Genomic DNA, 19,386 nt, shown 5'->3' on the forward strand with positions numbered 1-19,386 from the left:
GCTCTAAGATTTGCTCCCATGGGTTCTTTTAGATGTACCCAAGGTACCATTTTCAGAAATATAATGGGATTTATTCACTTAAACCACTTAGGAGTTTTTGAAAATGTTTCTCCTATGCTTTACACTAGCCTTGGACCTCACTCTATGTCTTGGGAAAGTCACCTCACTGCTTTTTGCCTCAGTTTCCCCTTTTTGTAAAAAAACAACAGGGAAATACTGACTAACCTCACAGAGGTTTGAGGGGTGTAGCATGTCAGTGTTGGCAAAGCAGCTTGAGATCCTGAGAAATCAGGTGCTGTATAAGAGCAAAGCAGTCTTAAACAAGATCTCTTCTCGGTGCTGAGGTAGCGAACTGCATCTGGTTCAGTGATGAAGTGAAGGCAGCAATTAGAAATAAAAAACAATATATGAAAAATGGGAAAAGGGGAAATAGATAGCAATCAATATACATTAGAATTCAGGATGTGTAGAAAATTGATAAAGGAAGCTGAAGACATCAGGGAAAAATCCACGGCTGGCAGAGCTAAGGGTAATAAGCGGGAGGTTTTCTAAATGTGTTAGGAATGAAAGAAATCCTAGAACTGGTATAGGCACATTAAATGATGGAGATGGAGGACTTGTGGCAACTTAGAGACTAACCAATTTATTTGAGCATAAGCTTTCATGAGCTACAGCTCACTTCATCAGATGCATAAAGTGGAAAATACAGTGGGGAGATTTATATACATAGAGAACATGAAACAATGAGTGTTACCATACACACTGTAACCAGAGTGATCACTTCAGGTGAGCTATTACCAGCGGGGGGGGGGGAGCGGGGGGCGAAAAGAACCTTCTGTCGTGATAATCAAGGTGGGCCATTTCCAGCAGTTGACAAGAACATCTGAGAAACAGTGGGGGTGGGGGAATAAACATGGGGAAATACTTTTACTTTGTGTAATGACCCATCCACTCCCAGTCTTTATTCAAGCCTAAGCTAATTGTATCCAGTTTGCAAATTAATTCCAATTCAGCAGTCTCTCGTTGGGTCTGTTTTTGAAGTTTTTTTGTTGAAGAACTGCAACTTTTAGGTCTGTAATCGAGTGACCAAAGAGACTGATTTCAGAGTAGCAGCCGTGTTAGTCTGTATTCGCAAAAAGAAAAGGAGTACTTGGCACCTTAGAGCACTAACCAATGAAAGCTTATGCTCAAATAAATTGGTTAGTCTCTAAGGTGCCACAAGTCCTCCTTTTCTTTTTGCAAAGAGATTGAAGTGTTCTCTGACTGGTTTTTGAATGTTATAATTCTTGACATCTGATTTGTGTCCATTTATTCTTTTACGTAGAGACTGTCCAGTTTGACCAACGTACATGACCATCTCTTTGGTCACTCGATTACAGACCTAAAAGTTGCAATTCTTCAACAAAAAAACTTCAAAAACAGACTCCAACGAGAGACTGCTGAATTGGAATTAATTTGCAAACTAGATACAATTAACTTAGGCTTGAATAAAGACTGGGAGTGGATGGGTCATTTCACAAAGTAAAACTATTTTCCCATGTTTATTCCCCACCCTGAGCGTTCCTCAGACGTTCTTGTCAACTGCTGGAAATGGCCCACCTTGATTATCACCACAAAAGGTTTTTTTCCTCTCCTGCTGGTAATGGCTCACCTTACCTGATCACTCTCGTTACAGTGTGTATGGTAACACCCATTGTTTCATGTTCTCTGTGTATATAAATCTCCCCACTGTATTTTCCACTGCATGCATCCGATGAAGTGAGCTGTAGCTCACGAAAGCTTATGCTCAAATAAATTGGTTAGTCTCTAAGGTGCCACTAGGCCTCCTTTTCTTTTTGTGAATACAGACTAACACGGCTGCTACTCTGAAACCTGTCGTGATGGAGATGATAACACTGTTAATAGTGATACAGAAAAGGATCAATATTTGTGTTCCATATTTGGAAAGGAGCAGGGTGATGTACTCGATCACATGAAGATGATGAAGTACCTTCCAGTCTGTTAGTAACCAAAGAGGATGTTAAAGAACATCTCCTAGGGATAAGCATTTTTAAATCAGCAGGCCTGGACCCAAGAACCCTGAAAGAGCTGGTGGAGGAGATCTCTGAGATTAGCACGTCCTGTTGAGCCCTGGCACGGGCAGTGGTGGCACAAGTCTCCCCGGCCTTGGCCCTGGCTGGAGGAACTCCTCCGCAGTGGGAGGGCCTTGCCAGCTTGCAGACCCTGTCACGGTGGCCACTCCGGCTGCTTGTGCTGGTTTTGATGACAGGTCTAGGCCCAGCTCCCAGCTCAGCCCAGTGGATAAACAAACAGGGGGACAGCAGCTCCCCCGCTAAGCGTGGAAGGAAATCTCCTTGGAGCTGGGTTAGGGGAACTCAGCTCTTCCCATCACTGGGAACCTGCAGCAGGAGGAGCTGGAGTGTTTCTGGGGCACTCGGCCTTCCCGCCAACAGCAGCAGCACCTGTCAGAGGGAAAAAGAGTCCACCTGTGTCTGACTCCTCCAGCAGAAGATCTGTCCCCTGCCACCCAAGCCAACCTGCCAGCTCCCACTTCTCTGGAGAAGAGGGGAAAAGGAGCCACTCCTCCTACCGCCTCCATCCATCCTCCAGGCCCCCAAGGAAGGACAGCCACATTCAGAAGCTTGCATAAAAGGCAGGAAACATTTCTGGGTGGAAAAAGTCCCTTTATTCCCTCCACTTCAATTGGGTTTGTGCATCAGTGCGAAATACTCGCTGGGGCCCTGTCTGAGTGACAGCCTTTCTAGGAGTGGGGGCACGGAGCACTGCAGATGTGCCCGGGGACCCCCACATGGCCCACCTTCAGCTCAGGCCTCCTTTGGACAGGAACTCCTTCCTCAAGCATGTTGCCTCTTGTCCCCGTTCTCTTTTTCTTGCTGTGTCCTATCACTAGATGACCTCCTGAGGGCCCTTCCAACCCTGAGATTCTATGATCACCACAAGATGCCACAATGACGGATAACACTGAGACCCACCATGGCAGGTCCTGAAAGAGGTGATCACACTCCTAGTTTAATCTACTTAGTCAGTGTGGCTATATACCTAATGGATCTAGGCTGGGACCATCTAACAGTGTGGGCAATCCCAAGCATTCAGAAATCATGAGTCAGGTGCCAAAAAATCATGATAGTTATTATATTATTATATTTTAAATCAGTCTCTTCTATGGCACTTTTCATCAGGAGAGCTCAAAGCGCTTCACAATCTTTTATGTATTTATCTTCGTGACACATCGGTGAGGTAGGGCAGTGCTATTATCCGCATTTTACAGATGGGAAACTGAGGCACAGAGAGGCTAAGTAACTTTCCTAAGGTCACACAGGAAGTCTGTGGCAGAGTCTAAAAATTAAGTCCTTTTTATTTGTCTTCTGTTTTGTGAGCCTTTAAGTTACACCTACTTCATGTTTTCAAGCTTTTCCCTGCAACCATGAGGGTGAGAAACTTCTTTTTTTTTTTTAAATGAACACTGCAATTTGCACCTATTCTCTTGATTCCAGCAGCTGGAGCTCTAGAAAAACCACCAAATATTGAAAGATTTATAGCAGAATCACACAAGTTAGCAACACTGATTCACACAGCAACTATCGGGGCACGGGAACAATTTTTATAGTGGGGGTGCGGAGAGCCATTGAATCAAACTGTGAACCCCTTCAAACCAGGGGGTGCTGCAACACCTGCCCCTAGTTCCAGCACCTGTGGCAACTGTCACATAGTAATAATGCCCTTCCATACTGGCCTAAGCTGGATCTGAACTGCTGACCAAGGGGTGAGAAACGCTTTAGCTCATTCTGGATCTACTGAGCCCCCCTTCACGTGTTGCTTTGTATTTTAATTTCTTTGTTTCTTATTTTGATGCAGAACACTTGAGACAACATGGAAAAATGAACTAAATTATTGAAATTCCATGGTCTGTACTATGCAGGAGATCGGGCTTAATGCTCATAATGAGTTTTTCTGATGTTAAAATCTATGGGTGCGTGTATACTGCAGCTGGGACACACTTCCCAGCAGGGGGAAGCTTTCGCAGCCAGGGATAGCTCAGGTGGCAGCTTGGACTAACCACTTGAGTACATACCCAGGGGGTCTGCATGGATTTATCCTGTGCTCCCCTGACTATTGTTAGCCCACGAGCTCGAACCGAGGTAGTGTGGGTCTGTCTACGCTAAGCTGCAGTGTACATATAACCTATGTATATACGAAACACCTATTCGTCTATGCCTACAATTTCCTTGTCTCCTGAAGTACCAGGAATAGTTCAGACCATAAATTTCTCCCAGGCAGCCTGAATCATATCATTTGTATATAAATAATTATAAAATCAAGTTAAACAAATACACAGAGTCGATTGTCTTCTGCAGTAATGAAGGGAACTAACCAAAGGTGGAATTAACTGAACTTGATAAACACCCAGCTGATGATCAACTTGTGTTACACAGAGACACGGATAAAAGAGAGCTGCAAATATTGGAGAGATATAAAGGTGGGTGAGGTAGTACCTTCTATTGGACTAACTTCTACTGCTGGGAGAAATCTCACCTCACCCACCTTTCAGAGTAACAGCCGTGTTAGTCTGTATTCGCAAAAAGAAAAGGAGGACTTGTGGCACCTTAGAGGCTAACCAATTTATTTGAGCATGAGCTTTCGTGAGCACCTTATCCCTCTCCTATCTTGGGACCGACATGGCTAAAATCCCACTGCAAACATAGATACAAATATTCTCACTTGTGATAGGCCCAACTGAAGGGCCATTCATGAACTATTCTTTATTATAGGCTGTGCAGCTAAAATGTATGTCTCAAGGCTGCAGTCCGGGAGGGCGCTGTTCCTGTTATAAACGAGACACACAGGACTGCGCTAAGAGCCCGATTTTTATTTCCTAGCCCCAATCGAGTACAAAAGAGAATACATGGCATGACACATGACAAGCATCAGGATCTGCTGATTTCAGGGGCACTGTTAATCTTCCTATTTTTTCCTTTTGAAGATCAAACACAAATAAAACAGATCACCCCAAAACCCCCACTGCCCACGAATACAGCCAGCTCGTAAATTTATGATCTAGATGGAGGTCAGACCAGACAAGCTACATCAGGCTCTACTCACTGCCCACTACTCACTGCCCAGAGGACACCATCCATCTGCTTAGCATGGTGTCCTCTGTACAGAATCCAGTCACATGCAACAACTTCATCTCTTTGATTCCAACTACATTAAATGCTTGGAACTTCCTGACCTTTCACTAGCTGGCCACCCATCTAGAATCACTCTCTCAAGCTGCTGTCATCACTTGTCTTATTCTCCAGAAGTAGCTGAGGCATATTTACTTCATACTCCTGCAGCTCCAGGATTTCACAATTTATAGGCACTCCCAAAAGCCTGTCCACTATGAAAAGCTCCTTGCAAGGCCTGTATTTTAATATTTGAGGAGTACTCTGGCAATTTCGTGATCATTTCCAGAAGCGAAGACAGTGCTTTCCTCCATGGCTTCCCGGCCCAGAGCAGCTGCATTTTGGATGAATTGGAAAGGGCCAATAAGGCGTTGTGGAAACGACGACTGTACTAATCAGGATTGGAGAATATTGGAGCACAGATGAGAGTTTCAGATGGTGGGATAGAACAGAAAGGTTTTAAAACATTTTTTAAATTTTATGAAAGAAAAAGCAATATTTAGACATGATCTGGATGAGTGGAAAAGTGAAATATAAGAGGCCCAAGATCACACAAAAATGTTTCTGCAAGATTTCACAGAGACATTTCTCACCAGTTTTGCACAGCTCTGCCAGACTGACGCTTTCTGTCAAATGAGTGTTGACCTCCAGATTACATTGGAGAAATCATCTTTTCATTATTATTATTTGTAAGGTGGTAGCACCCAGAGGCTGGAGTCCGGATCAAGGCCACGCTGTGCATAGGGCTATGCAAACAGAGAGAGTCCATGCCCCAAAGAGCTTGCAATCTAATTGGAAACAAAACATAAAGTATAAAAAACAATAGGAGGGAAGACGGAGATGTGGGGATGAGGGGAACAATAAGATCACCTGGTCATGCACATTACAGTCCCAACTAGTAATATATATATGCTTGGTGCTTCAAAGGGGCTAATTTTCCCTAGACTAAAGGAAATTGATTGTGATGAAAAATTTAGATAGAAAAGCATGAAGGAAAATTGGGAGTTCTTTAAGAAGAGTTTATTAGTTGGCCAAAAAGCCACAATTCTACAATCAAAAAAGACGACGACTTTGGCTAAAAGGCCATCCTGGTTCAGGGGTGAATAGAAGGCAGCCAATATAATACAGTATAACAAATGGAAAAAAGGGGACTAGATAGCAATCAATGCAAATTAGAAGTTATGAAGTGTAGAAAATTGATAAGGGAAGCTAGAAACATTTGGGAAACATCCATAGCTGGCACGAATCAGGACAATAAGGAGTTTAAGTGTATTAAGAACAAAAGAAATTCTAGCAATAGTATAGGCTCATTACTAGATGGAGATGGTAAAATGGCTAATAACGATGCAGAAAAGGCAGAAGTGTTAATAAATATTTCTGTTCTGTATTTGGAAAGGATGATGGAGTACTTTGCAATCCATTAGTAACCAAAAGAGGATGTTAAACAATATCTCCTAGGGATAAACATTTAGGCCTGCTTATTTTAAAATAACTTGCACCCAAGAGACCTAAGTCTGGTCCGCTGATGTTAATTTTTAATAAATCTTGAAATACCAGGAAAATTCCAGAAGACTGGAGGAGTGGTAACGTTGTGCTAATATTCAAAAGAGGCAAGTAGGATGACCTGGGGCACTACAGGCCAGGTGGTCTAATGTGAATCCTGGACAAAATACTGGGAAAGCTGATACAGGAGTCAGTTGATAAAGAATTAAATAGTAGGAATATAATTAATTCCAGTCAAGATGGTTTTATGGAAAATAGGTCTTGTTAAAAAACCATGTCATTTTCAGATGAGATTACATGTTTGGTTGACAAAGTTAATTCTACATATAATAGACTTGTAAGGGGGTTGACTTAGTACCACATGACATTCTGATTACAAAATTAGCACTGTACGATAGCCATAAAACACCAATTAAAAGGATTAAGAACTGACAAGCTCACAGAGCTCAAAAAGTAGTTATCAATGGTGAATCATCCTCACTGAAGGGGAGTGTTTCTAGTGGGGTTCTGTAGGGATTGGCGCTAGGCCCAGTGCTATTTAACATGTTCCTCAGGGATCTGGACAGGGTGACACAATAATTAGCAGAGTGTGGAATAATGATTAGGATAGGGCAGTCATACAGAGCAATCTGGATTGCTTGGTAAAATGGGTCCATTCAACACAATGCATTTTAATACAGCCACACCCAAAGTTATGACAGGTTTCAGAGTAACAGCCATATTAGTCTGTATTCGCAAAAAGAAAAGGAGTACTTGTGGCACCTTAGAGACTAACCAATTTATTTGAGCATAAGCTTTCGTGAGTGAGCTGTAGCTCATGAAAGTTTATGCTCAAATAAATTGGTTAGTCTTTAAGGTGCCACAAGTATCCAAAGTTATACATCTAGAAACAAGGAATGCAGACCACCCCTACAGAATAGGAGACTTGTCCCAGAAAGCAATGAATCTGGAAAGTTTTAGAGTCCTAGTGGACAAATAACTCAATGCGAGCTCCCAGTCCAATGCTGTGGCAAAAAAGGGCTGACGTGATCCTGGGTGTGCAAACAGGGAAGTAGGGAAGTGATTTTACCTCTGTATTCAGCACTGAGGAGACTGCTAGTACTGGGATACTGCATCCGGTTCTGGTGTCCACATTTTAAAAAGGATGTTGAAAAATTAGAGAGGGTGCAGAAAACAGACAGAAAGGATTCAAGGGCTGGGGAAAATGCCTTACAATGGGAGACTTTGAGCTCAATCTGTTTAGCTTATCAAAAAGAAGATTGAGAAGTGACATGACTTTGACTCCCTCGGGGAACTGATGGGCAGGAGATCCCCTGGGAGAATAACATGAGGGGGAAAAGGAGTCTAGGAGAGCTGGCTGTATTTTAAAGAATCCTTATTGAGGTTACAGGGACAAACCATCCCGATGTGTCGAAAGAATAGTAAATATGGCAGGCGACCAGCTTGGCTTAACAGTGAAATCCTTGCTGATCTTAAACACAAAAAAGAAGCTTACAAGAAGTGGAAGATTGGACAAATGACCAGGGAAGAGTATAAAAATATTGCTCAGGCATGCAGGAGTGAAATCAGGAAGGCCAAATCACACCTGGAGGTGCTGCTAGCAAGAGATGTTAAGAGTAACAAGTAGTAAGAGTAACAATCTTCAGGTATGTTAGCAACAAGAAGAAAGTCAAGGAAAGGGTGGGCCCCTTACTGAATGAGGGAGTACTTGTGGCACCTTAGAGACTAACCAATTTATTTGAGCATGAGCTTTCGTGAGCTACAGCTCACTTCGTCGGATGCATACTGTGGAAACTGCAGAAGACATTATATACATACAGAGACCATGAAACAATACCTCCTCCCACCCCACTGTCCTGCTGGTAATAGCTTATCTAAAGTAATAGAGTAAGTAATAAATAAGATAAGCTATTACCAGCAGGACAGTGGGGTGGGAGGAGGTATTGTTTCATGGTCTCTATGTATATAATGTCTTCTGCAGTTTCCACGGTATGCATCCGATGAAGTGAGCTGTAGCTCACAAAAGCTCATGCTCAAATAAATTGGTTAGTCTCTAAGGTGCCACAAGTACTCCTTTTCTTTTAGTGAATGAGGGAGGCAACCTAGTGACAGAGGATGTGGAAAAAGCCAATGTACTCAATGCTTTTTTTGGCCTGTCTTCACGAACAAGGTCAGCTCCCAGACTACTGCACTGGGCAGCACAGCATGAGGAGGAGGTGACCAGCCCGCTGTGGAGAAAGAAGTGGTTCGGGACTATTTAGAAAAGCTGGACGAGCACAAGTCCATGGGGCCGGACGCACTGCATCCGAGAGTGTTAAGAAGTTGGCGGATGTGATTGCAGAGCTATTGGCCATTATCTTTGAAAACTCATGGCGATCGGGGGAAGTCCCGGATGACTGGAAAAAGGCTAATGTAGTGCCCATCTTTAAAAAAGGGAAGGAGGAGGATCCTGGGAACAACAGGCCAGTCAACCTCATCTCAGTCCCAGGAAAAATCATGGAGCAGGTCCTCAAGGAATCAATCCTGAAGCACTTAGAGGAGAGGAAAGTGATCAGGAACAGTCAGCATGGATTCACCAAGGGCAAGTCATGCCTGACTAATCTAATTGCCTTCTATGACGAGATAACTGGTTCTGTGGATGTGTTGTTTCTTGACTTTAGCAAAGCTTTTGACACAGTCTCCCACAGTATTCTCGCCTGCAAATTAAAGAAGTATGGGCTGGATGAATGGACTACAAGGTGGATAGAAAGTGGGCTAGATTGTCGGGCTCAACGGGTAGTGATATGGCTCCATGTCTAGTTGGCAGCCGGTATCAAGTGGAGTGCCCCAAGAGTTGGTCCTGGGGCCGGTTTTGTTCAATATCTTCATAAATGATCTGGAGGATGGTGTGGATTGCACCCTCAGCAAGTTTGCAGATGACACTAAACTGGGAGGAGAGGTAGATACACTGGAGGGTAGGGATAGGATACAGAGGGACCTAGACAAATTAGAGGATTGGGCCAGAAAAAATCTGATTAGGTTCAACAAGGACAAGTGCAGAGTCCTGCACTTAGGACGGACGAATCCCATGCACCGCTACAGACTAGGGACCGAATGGCTAGGCAGCAGCTCTGCAGAAAAGAACCTGGGGGTTACAGTGGAGGAGAAGCTGGATATGAGTCAACAGTGTGCCCTTGTTGCCAAGAAGGCCAATGGCATTTTGGGATGTATAAGTAGGGGCATTGCCAGCAGATCGAGGGACGTGATCGTTCCCCTCTAGTCGACATTGGTGAGGCCTCACCTGGAGTACTGTGTCCAGTTTTGGGCCCCACACTACAAGAAGGATGTGGAAAAATTGGAAAACGTCCAGCAGAGGAGAACAAAAATGATTAGGGGACTGGAACACATGAGTTATGAGGAGAGGCTGAGGGAACTGGGATTGTTTATTCTGCGGAAGAGAAGAATGAGGGGGGATTTGATAGCTGCTTTCAACTACCTGAAAGGGGGTTCCAAAGAGGATGGCTCTAGACTGTTCTCAGTGGTAGCAGATGACAGAACAAGGAGTAATGGTGGGGAGATTTAGGTTGGATATTAGGAAAAAGTTTTTCACTAGGAGGGTGGTGAAACACTGGAATGCGTTACCTAGGGAGGTGGTGGAATCTCCTTCCTTAGAGGTTTTTAAGGTCAGGCTTGACAAAGCTCTGTCTGGGATGATTTAGTTGGGGATTGGTCCTGCTTTGAGCAGGGCGTTGGACTAGATGACCTCCTGAGGTCCCTTCCAACCCTGATATTCTATGATCACAATATAGAAGTACCTTCACTGGGAGAAAATGCCAGGCACTACAGAGCACTTTCATCTTGCGGAGAAAGGCACAACAAGAACCAAGACCTGGAAGCTGAAGTCAGGCAAAGGCAAGTTAGAAATAAGGCACATGTTTCTAACAGTGAGGGTGAATAACCATCAGAACAAACTACCAGCAAAAAGAGCGGATTCTCCATCTCTTGATCAAGACTGGTTGTGTAACCCACACACCTCCTGGGTGTGGTGTTGTGTCCCATCTAGTGGCACCTAGACCACTTAGAAAGAGAGAAATTAATGAGTCTGCTCTACAGCTTTAGCTAGCAGCCAGCTGGCTTTTAGCTCATGTGGTAGAGGCTCATGCACTAAGCTCCAGAGGTCCCTGGTTCAGTCCCGCCCGCCGATGACCAGGGTCTGTTGGCATCACAGTTGCCTTTCTGGAAGATGCTTTAGTCAAACACAAGAGACTGGGTTCAATACAGGGGTAACAGGGTGAAACTGAACAGCCTGTGCTAGACAGATGGAGAGACTAGATGATCCAATGGTCCCTTCTGGCCTTCAGCACCATGAATCCATTAAACTACTGTACCATGTCATGGTTTTCACCTGCATATGCCTCTCCCACCACACAGGGCACCTCACAGACACCCAACCGTCCTGCCCTTTACGGGGCCGGTGAAATATAGAGAGGTCGGAAATCCTGCCTGTCCTAGGATAACTACACAGAGGAGAGAACAGAAGGGCTTTATGGGGGTTCACAGGAAGGACAAGGCCCCCTATAATGATTCAAATACATCAAAGAAACAATAAGTGCCGTGAGACTGTGGCTGCTTTGAGGGAATGGAGGTGAAGCTCCTTCACCTTCTCCGGGGTGGAGTGTGTGTCTGTCGTGTTTCTTCCCCTCCATTCTCTGCCAGGAGCTATGAAGGGGTGATGGCTCCGGGGGTGGTTTCTCCGAGTCCCTGTGGAAGCAGTTTCCCCTCAACGGGGGAAGTGAGGAGGGAGTTTGGGGCAGGACGACTGCATTGACTATGGTCTAGTCTACACTACCATGCGCCGCTGTAGTGCGTACGGCGAAGATGCACTGTGCCATAGGAGAGCGCTCGCCCGTCGGTGTAATTACTCCACCTCAACGAGAGGAGGAAACTATGTCGGTGGGAGAGTGTCTCCCGCCGACATAAAGCGCTGTCCACACCGTGCTAAGTCCATGTAACTTGCGTCGCTTGTGTGTGTGTGTGTGGGGGGGGGGGGGCTTTTTCACATCCCCGAGCAACTCAGTTACATTGACTTAAGTGGTAGTGTAGACAAGCCCTATGTCTGCGCCCTTTGGTGGGTTCTCTGGTGTTTGGCGAGGGAGTCTTTCCGCCGGAAGTGTTTCCCGCACTCCGAGCAGGCATAGGGCCGCTCGTCCGTGTGGATCCGGAGGTGGGACACCATCTGCTGCTTCTGCCGGAAGCGTTTCTCGCACTCCGAGCAGGCATAGGGCCTCTCGCCCGTGTGGATTCTCTGGTGTCTCCTCAGCTTCTGCTTCTCCCTGAAGCTGAGCGGGCACTCGGGGCAGCGGAAGGGCCTCTCATCCGTGTGGATTCTCTGGTGCGTGGTCAGTTCCTGCCTGCGCCGGAAGCTCTTCCCGCAGAGCGGGCAGTTGTAGGGCCGCTCCCCGGTGTGGATCCGGCGGTGCGGAATCAGCTGCTGCCGCTGTCTGAAGCACCTCCCACAGTCGGCACACTGGTAGGTCCGCTCGCTGGCGTGCGCTCGCCGGTGCGTTAGGAAGTCGTGCCTGTGAGTGAAGACGGCCTTGCACTTGGGGCAGGTGAAGGCCCGCCCTTTGGCCTGGCTCCCCTCAGAGCCACCTTCTCCCACGTGGGTTTTCTGGTGGACCCTGAGCGCCTGCTTCCAGCGGAAGCTCTTGGCACACTGTGTGCAGGGGTAGGGCCGCTCCCCCGTGTGGATCCGGCTGTGTGACACCAGCTGCTGCTTCTGCCGGAAGCTCTTGCCACAGATGGCGCAGGGGTATGGCCGCTCCCCCCTGTGCATCTTCTTGTGGGTGCAGAGATTGGCGGTCTGGCTGAACCTCTTCCCACAGTGAGTGCAAAGGTAGGGCTTCTCCCCTGTGTGGGTCCTCTGGTGCCTCCTGAGGTCCTGCCGTAGCCGGAAGCACTTCCCACACACTTGGCACTGGTGTGGATCCTTTATCTTGTGGACGCTGCGTTTGTGTCTGCTAAGGGCTCTCTCTCCCTTGAAGCCAAGTCCACACATGTGACACGTAGCTGGGCTCTGACTCGTCTTTGGTCTTCCCTGCGCAGGGAGCCTCGGAGGTTCCTGGCCACCCCTTTCGCAGTCCCTTGGGGTAGCTGGCTCATTCCCCGCCAAGATCAGCTGCAGCCTCAGCGACCTGCGCTGCCTCTGGCAAGTTTCTTCCCGGTCGGGGCTCTGGAAAACTCTCTCTTCCGACCTACTCGGTAAAGTCCCGTGTGGCTCCAAGTTCTCAGGACCTTCCTCCTGCTGCTGCTGCTGCTCAGTTCTGCTCAGGCCTGCACCCTCTGGAGAGGAGAATCCAGACATTACTTCATGTTTTGCTGACAAACACCACTGCTCCTAGGCAGTCGGGGAGGGGTTTCTATGGCAGAATCATCTCATCCTCAATGACAGGGGACACCCCTAAAAATGGGACATTCCTACAAGGGTCAATTGTGAGCAGGTGCTTAACACAATTAATGTTTATGATAAAGGGGAAAGATCTTGGGCTAAAATAGGGAGAGAAGAGGTTAAAGAATATTTGGATGTTAGATGCATTTAAGTCAGCAGGGCCTGATGAAGTTCACCCTTGGGCAGAGGTGCCCAAACTGTGACATGAAGGAAAATTCAGGGGAGCGGCGGGGCCCAGGCCAACTCCCAGGGCGGGCAGGGAGGGAGCACCACCCAGCCCCGCGCTGCTTCCAGCTCTGCTTGAGCCCCGCCTCCAGCCGCAGCCCCGCGCCTGGCCGTGGCTCTGCGCCCGGCCCAGGCCCTGTTCCTGGTCCCGGAACCACGCTCAGCTGTGGCCCCAATCTCAGCCCCCTTACCCTGTCCACATACCCTATCCTAGGAGCCACGGCCCCGCTCCCGGCCCTGGCTCCAGGGGGGTGGACAGGGGCAAAGGGGGCTGCGACCCTGAAAAGTTTGGGGACCACTGCACTATGGTACTTAAGGAACCAGTTGAAGCACTCTCTGAAACATTAGGGATTATCTTTGAGAACTCATGGAGGATGGGTGAGGACGCAGAGGACTGGAGAAAGGTGAACACAGTACCTATTTTTAAAAAGTGGGCAAAGGAGGCCTGGGGAACTATGGATCAGTCAGCCTAACTTCGATATCCAGAAAGGTAGCAGAACAAATTATTAAACAATCAATTTGTTCAAACCTAGAGGATAATAATGTAAGTAACAGCCAATATGGATTTGTCAAGAACAAATCATGTCAAACCAATCTAATTTCCTTCTTTGGCAGGGTAGTTGGGCTAGTGGATAGGGGGGAAGCGGTAGATGTGATATGCCTTGACATTAGTGAGGCTTCTGACACAGTCCCACATGACACTCTCATACGCAAACTAGGGAAACGTTGTACAGATGAAATTACCATAAGATGGGTGCACAACTGGTTGCTAAACTGAACTCAAAGAGTAGTTATCAATGATTCGCTGTCATAAGAATGTAAGAATGGCCACACTGGGTCAGACCAAAGTCCATCCAGCCCAGTATCCTGTCTACCGACAGTGGCCAATGCCAGGTGCCCCAGAGGGATCGAACCTAACAGGTAATGATCTAGTGATCTGTCTCCTGCCATCCATCTCCACCCTCTGACAATCAGAGGCTAGGGACACCGTTCCTTACCCATCCTGGCTAATAGCCATTAATGGACTTAACCTCCATGAATTTATCCAGTTCTCTTTTAAACCATGTTATAGTCCTAGCCTACACAACCTCCTCAGGCAAGGAGTTCCACAGGTTGACTGTGCGTTGACTGAAGAAGAACTTCCTTTTATTTGTTTTAAACCTGCTGCCCATTAATTTCATTTGCTGGCCCCCAGTTCTTATATTATGGGAACAAATAAATAACTTTTCCTTATTCCTTTTCTCCACACCACTCATGATTGTATAGACCTCTATCATAAGTGGGAGGATCCAAAAGGGGCTGTTCTGGGTCTGTACTATTCAATAATTGTATTAAATGACTTGGATAATGGAGTAGTGAATATGCTTCTAAAATTTAGAGATGAAATCCAGCTGGGAGGGGTTGTAAGCACTTTGGGGGACAGGATTAGAATTCAAAATGATCTTGATAAATTGAAGAACTGGTCTGAAAGCAGTGAGATGGCATTCAGTAAAGAAAAGTGCAAAGGACTACACTGAGGAAGGAAAAATCAAATTCACAAATTCAAAATGGCAAATAATTGGCTAAGTAGCTCTACTGCAGAACAGGGTCTTGCAGTTATAGTGGATCACAAATTGAATAGGATTCAACAATATGACACAGTTGCAAAAAAAAGCTAATATCATTATGGGGCGTATTAACAAGAGTGTCGTATGTAAGACATGGGAGGTCATTGTTCCACTCTACTCAGGACGCTTGAGGTCTCAGCTGGAGCACTGTGTCCAGTTCTGGGTGCCACACTTAAGGACAAATTGCAGAGAGTCCAGAGCAGAGCAACAAAAATGATCAAAGATTTAGAAAACCTGCCCTCTGAGGAAAGGTTGAAAGAACTGGATATGTTTAATCTAGAGAAGAGAAGTCTGGGAGGCAGGGAGGTGAGGGAAACTAATAACAGTCTTCAAATATGTTAAGAGTTGTCAGAAGGAGGATGGGGACCAATTGTTCTTCATATACCCAGAGGGTAGGACAAGAAATTATTAGCTTAGTTTGCAGCAAGGGAGATTTAGGTTGACTGTGAGGGAAATGTTTCTAATTCTTAGGACAGTTAAGCACGAGAACACCTTACTCAGGGAGGCTGTGGAATCGCTCTCACTGGAGGTTTTAAAAACAGGTTGGACAAACACCTATCAGGGATGGTCTAGGTTTACTTGGTCCCGCCTTAGCACAGGGGTATGGACTAGATAACCCCCCAAGGTCCCTTCCAGCCCTACATTGCTATGATCCTCAGGCACTTACTGCTTTGGCTGGAGCCTGGCCCCAGGGTAATGCTTTGAGAGAGGTATGGGAAAGGCTGGAGGGTTCTGGAGAGCCTGGGAGTCAAGACAATCGGTGAAATTCAGTGGAGTTGCACCAGCAGTGACTTAGTTTAATCCTTGGGACAGAACATAAAAGGCTGCCATTTTAGGGCCTCTGAAAGGCATGCAGGTGATAATGCCAGTGATCAGGGAGGCCTGTGTGTGGAGTCGGGGGGGGGGGTGGGGGGAAGGTCCGACACTGCACTGGGAAGTAGGATTGGTTGGGATTCTGACCCGGAGCAAGATTTCTGCCAAAACCCCCTATTAATCCTGGGAGTGTACTGCCTGCTGCCAGCTCCCCAGCTTGATCCTGGGCCCAAGAGCCAGCTGGTGGAGGGGGTGAGCTGGGCATGCATGTTTGTGGGTTTGACACTTGCCAGAACAGCCCTGCTTATAAAAACACTGCGGGAGAGAGACTGGGGCAGCAGCCTGTGACAGGGGCACTTGTCCCCAGCTCTGGGGTCTATCGTCAGAGCAGGTCTGACACAGTTTAGGTTATAACTTCTCACCATGCAAGGTGCATTCCAGCCTCTCTCTTTCCTCCTGCTGATCCATGACCCACGGCTCTTCCCCTCGTTCGATCCGCGATAACACATCAGGCGTGGTGCCTGCATGGCCTGTTTGTGGGGACGTAGATCAGAGGATGTTATGGTTTGGATTGCCACCATGGAATGCTGGTTACAAAGCCGTGTGAATGGTTTGACACCAGTTCCCTCCCTTTGCTACAGGCGCCATTTATTATGAATGGATTTAAAGCACAGATATCAAGGTATTCCCCCTTCCACCATCCAGCTGCTCCTTAGAAATGGATGCACCCTTTACAGTAAGATCCCAGTTACGTCCCTCCCCTGCCCTTAAATCACTTTTAAAAAAAAAAAAAATCAAAAACTTTCTGTTTACAGTCCAGGCCCCCATTGCACGTTTGAGGCCAGTCCTCTGAATGACAGGCTTGCAAGAAGCTGTGGCTGCAACTGGCTTGGTGTATGTAGCTTGAAACCATTACAGCTTTGTTTTCCTTTGTATGGCACCTTTCAGTTTCTAAGACTTCTGCCTCTCTGCAGGGGAGGCAGCCATTTTGCTATCAGAGTTGCTGCAGCTGTTTATAGAAGAGACTATATGCACACACTTTGCTCTTTCATGGAGACTTTCCTTTTGTTCTTTCTTGTTGCTATTTTCCTTTAATCTAAAATACACATCATTTTGGATTAAAACAATACGGTTGCTTTTTGTGTGGACACATGACAGCTGGAAATAGAAAACAGGAACAAAGCTGTTCAGTTTTTTTTAAACCCTCCTTAGGGGTTTACTCTAACAGGCCCAGCAATTTAGGAAATGCATGACTGGAGGTGAGCTCCACCCTTAAAACACATGGATGAATTTTGCAAAGCTCAGAGAGTATAAGAAGAAAATGGACTTTTACCCAGGGAAATCAGATTGTCATAATGTTCCTTCATCACGTCCCGATACAGCTCCTTCTGCCACTCTGCCAGCATCTCCCACTCCTCCCGGGTGAAATAGATGGCAATGTCCTCAAATGTCACCAGGACCTGGAATTGCAAGAGTTATTCAGCACCTTCTCTGCAGCTACCTCCTGACACCTGCACCCACAATCAGTGGCCACTTTATATCATTTTTGACTAAATTATTTGATCAAAGTAATACATTAAGTCAGTACCAGAGCGGAAACAGCAGGTAGGTGTCCTGGCTCCCAGTCCACTGCTCTAACCACTACACTACAGTAGGTTGTTATTTTGAGAGCTTCCTTCAGAGCAATCTTGAATTTGTTTTGCATTGTGTAATGCAGGTTACTCTGCTAGATGTAATAAATAACCACTATGATGTTTTGCATTGTGGCAGGCTTGTCACATTTCTTTATTAGGTGTGGGCTTTGAACTATACTGATTTTACAATATGCTCACTGCTCCGCTTCTTCCAAGTGGGACAGGAGCCCTGTTACGCAAGGCACTATCCAGACCCAGAGACAGTCCCTGCACCAAGACAGGTAAAGGGCAATGTTCCAGTATTTGTAACAGAGAGCAGGGTAGAAGGGAGAGCACTGGGTAGATTAAGGCCAGTGTTGAGATTTCTCGAAGGAAAAGGGGCTGCACAAGCTGGTGTTAACTGAAATGGTTTCATGACATTAGTTGGTTAGAATTGATACCTAACCTTTGCGACAGTGTGATGCAGCCTGAGAACCGCCCCATGAAACGGACGAGCTCAAACGCCCGCTAGAGGGTGGTGTGTAGGGTGACCGGCTGGCAACTGTGAAAAAACGGGGCAGGGGTAATAGGCGCCTATATAAGAAAAAGTCCCCAAAAATGGGACTATCCCTATAAAAACGGGACATCTGGTCACCCTAGTGGTGTGGGACCATTCTGGTGACAGTCTCCCCCTCTCCTGATGTCCGAGTGGGGAGCAGCCTCGGGTCCTGACACCCAAACAAACAAAAAGTTGGAAGGTAACTTGTTATGTGCAAGCGAAAGGCCCCGTTTTACTCCCACTGTTGTCAATGGAGAGTTTTGCTGTTCAGCAGGAGCCCAGATTTGGATGAAACAAACAAAGCAACATTTATTTAACCCCACCCCACCCCCCACGCCTCCACCAACACCATCAGAGCCAGGCGCTTTGCGGGGTGAGCATCCAGCACTCCAGTCCTTCTCCTTAGCACGCTAGCCCCGTGGAAAGCGGCTGGTGGGGGGCTGTCAGGTCCCGGCTGCCCCTCCCAGAGCGGTCCACTGCCACTTTCCAGCTGGATGCTCCGCCACAGACAGCGCCTTGCCAGGAGATCAGCCAGGCGGCTGCGCTGGGGAAAACGGGATCTGCCCCTTGATAAGCGGGGGCAGGGCTCGATGGGCCACAGCCAGACCTGCTCGCTGCAGGGCCACCGACAGCCGAAGGAGCAGCCGTTCCCACCGGCCCGGAATCCGGCCTGGTGCCTCCCCGCTGCCGCGCATTTGACTGCCTGGCTCCTACCTGCAGAGCGGCCCCGGCTGGCGTCGCCTCTTCGGCGTCTCCTCCCTGCATGCCGAGCCGCTCCTCGCCGCTGCAAGAGCCGGAAAACTCCCCCTGCAGCCTGGGGCCCTGTCTCCGGCAGAGCCAAGCCCTGCCCCTGCCCCTGCCCCAGCCTCGCCACCGTAACCAGAGACGGGAAGTCGAGCGAGCCCGAGAGGGAGCTCACACCCAGAAGTCCCCGGGCCAGAGCTGGGCTGTTTCAGGGACCGGAAAAGGCCCTTTATAGAACCGTGCCTGCAGCCAGGGCAGAGGGCTTGGCCCACAGGACAGTGGTTCTCAGCCAGGGGGACGCAGAGGTCGACCGGGGGGACATCAGCTCCTCTAGAGATTTGCCTAGTTTTACAGCAGGTTACATGAAAAGCGCCAGCGAAGTCAGTCCAAACTAAAATTTCATACAGACAGTGGCTTGTTTATACTGCTCTGTGTGCTAGACACTGACATGTAAGTACAGTATTTATACTGCAAGGGATTTATTTTGTAATTATATGGTAAGGATGAGAAAGCCAGCAATGTTTCAGTAAGAGTGGGGCTGTGACACTCGTATTTTTAGGTCTGATTTTGTAAGCAAGTGGTTTTTAAGTGAGGTGGAACTTGGGGGTACACAAGACAAATGAGACTCCGAAAGGGGGTCAGTCGTCTGGAAAGGTTGGGAGCCACTGGTCTAGGAAACGGGTCTTGCCGGCTGCAGAGCGATGGGGGC

At 47.3% G+C, this 19,386-nt stretch overlaps 1 protein-coding gene across 2 annotated transcripts; it reads right to left on the reverse strand.

Moving 5' to 3' along the window:
* Window positions 1-230: 230 nt before the first annotated feature.
* LOC311517048 (uncharacterized protein) lies at window positions 231-18,749 on the reverse strand. Of its 2 annotated transcripts, XM_084621582.1 has the most exons (6): window positions 18,648-18,749; window positions 17,095-17,221; window positions 16,184-16,291; window positions 11,329-13,010; window positions 5,780-5,974; window positions 231-358 (listed from the first exon to the last, which is right to left on the reverse strand). In XM_084621582.1, the coding sequence occupies exons 1-4, from the start codon at window positions 18,696-18,698 to the stop codon at window positions 11,779-11,781; spliced, it is 1,518 nt and encodes a 505-aa protein (XP_084477708.1). In that variant the 5' UTR covers window positions 18,699-18,749; the 3' UTR covers window positions 231-358; window positions 5,780-5,974; window positions 11,329-11,778. The 2 variants fall into 2 exon arrangements, with proteins under 2 accessions (XP_084477708.1, XP_084477707.1); XM_084621581.1 differs by lacking the exon at window positions 231-358 and having other exon boundaries at window positions 3,187-5,974.
* Between the last annotated feature and the right edge of the window lie 637 nt (window positions 18,750-19,386).

Source organism: Lepidochelys olivacea (assembly GCF_965140295.1).
Source record: "Lepidochelys olivacea isolate rLepOli2 genome assembly, chromosome: 2".
NCBI classification, from domain to species: Eukaryota; Metazoa; Chordata; order Testudines; family Cheloniidae; genus Lepidochelys; species Lepidochelys olivacea.

Bases quoted from the DNA above. Each gene is read 5' to 3' on its own strand.
- LOC311517048 (XM_084621582.1), bottom strand. From the start codon at position 18,698: ATGCAGGGAGGAGACGCCGAAGAGGCGACGCCAGCCGGGGCCGCTCTG. The intron at 17,222-18,647 runs GTAGGAGCCAGG...TTGCAATTCCAG, and splicing joins CAGCCGGGGCCGCTCTGCAG to GTCCTGGTGACATTTGAGGA. The intron at 16,292-17,094 runs GTAAAAGTCCAT...CCCCACAAACAG, and splicing joins TGACAATCTGATTTCCCTGG to GCCATGCAGGCACCACGCCT.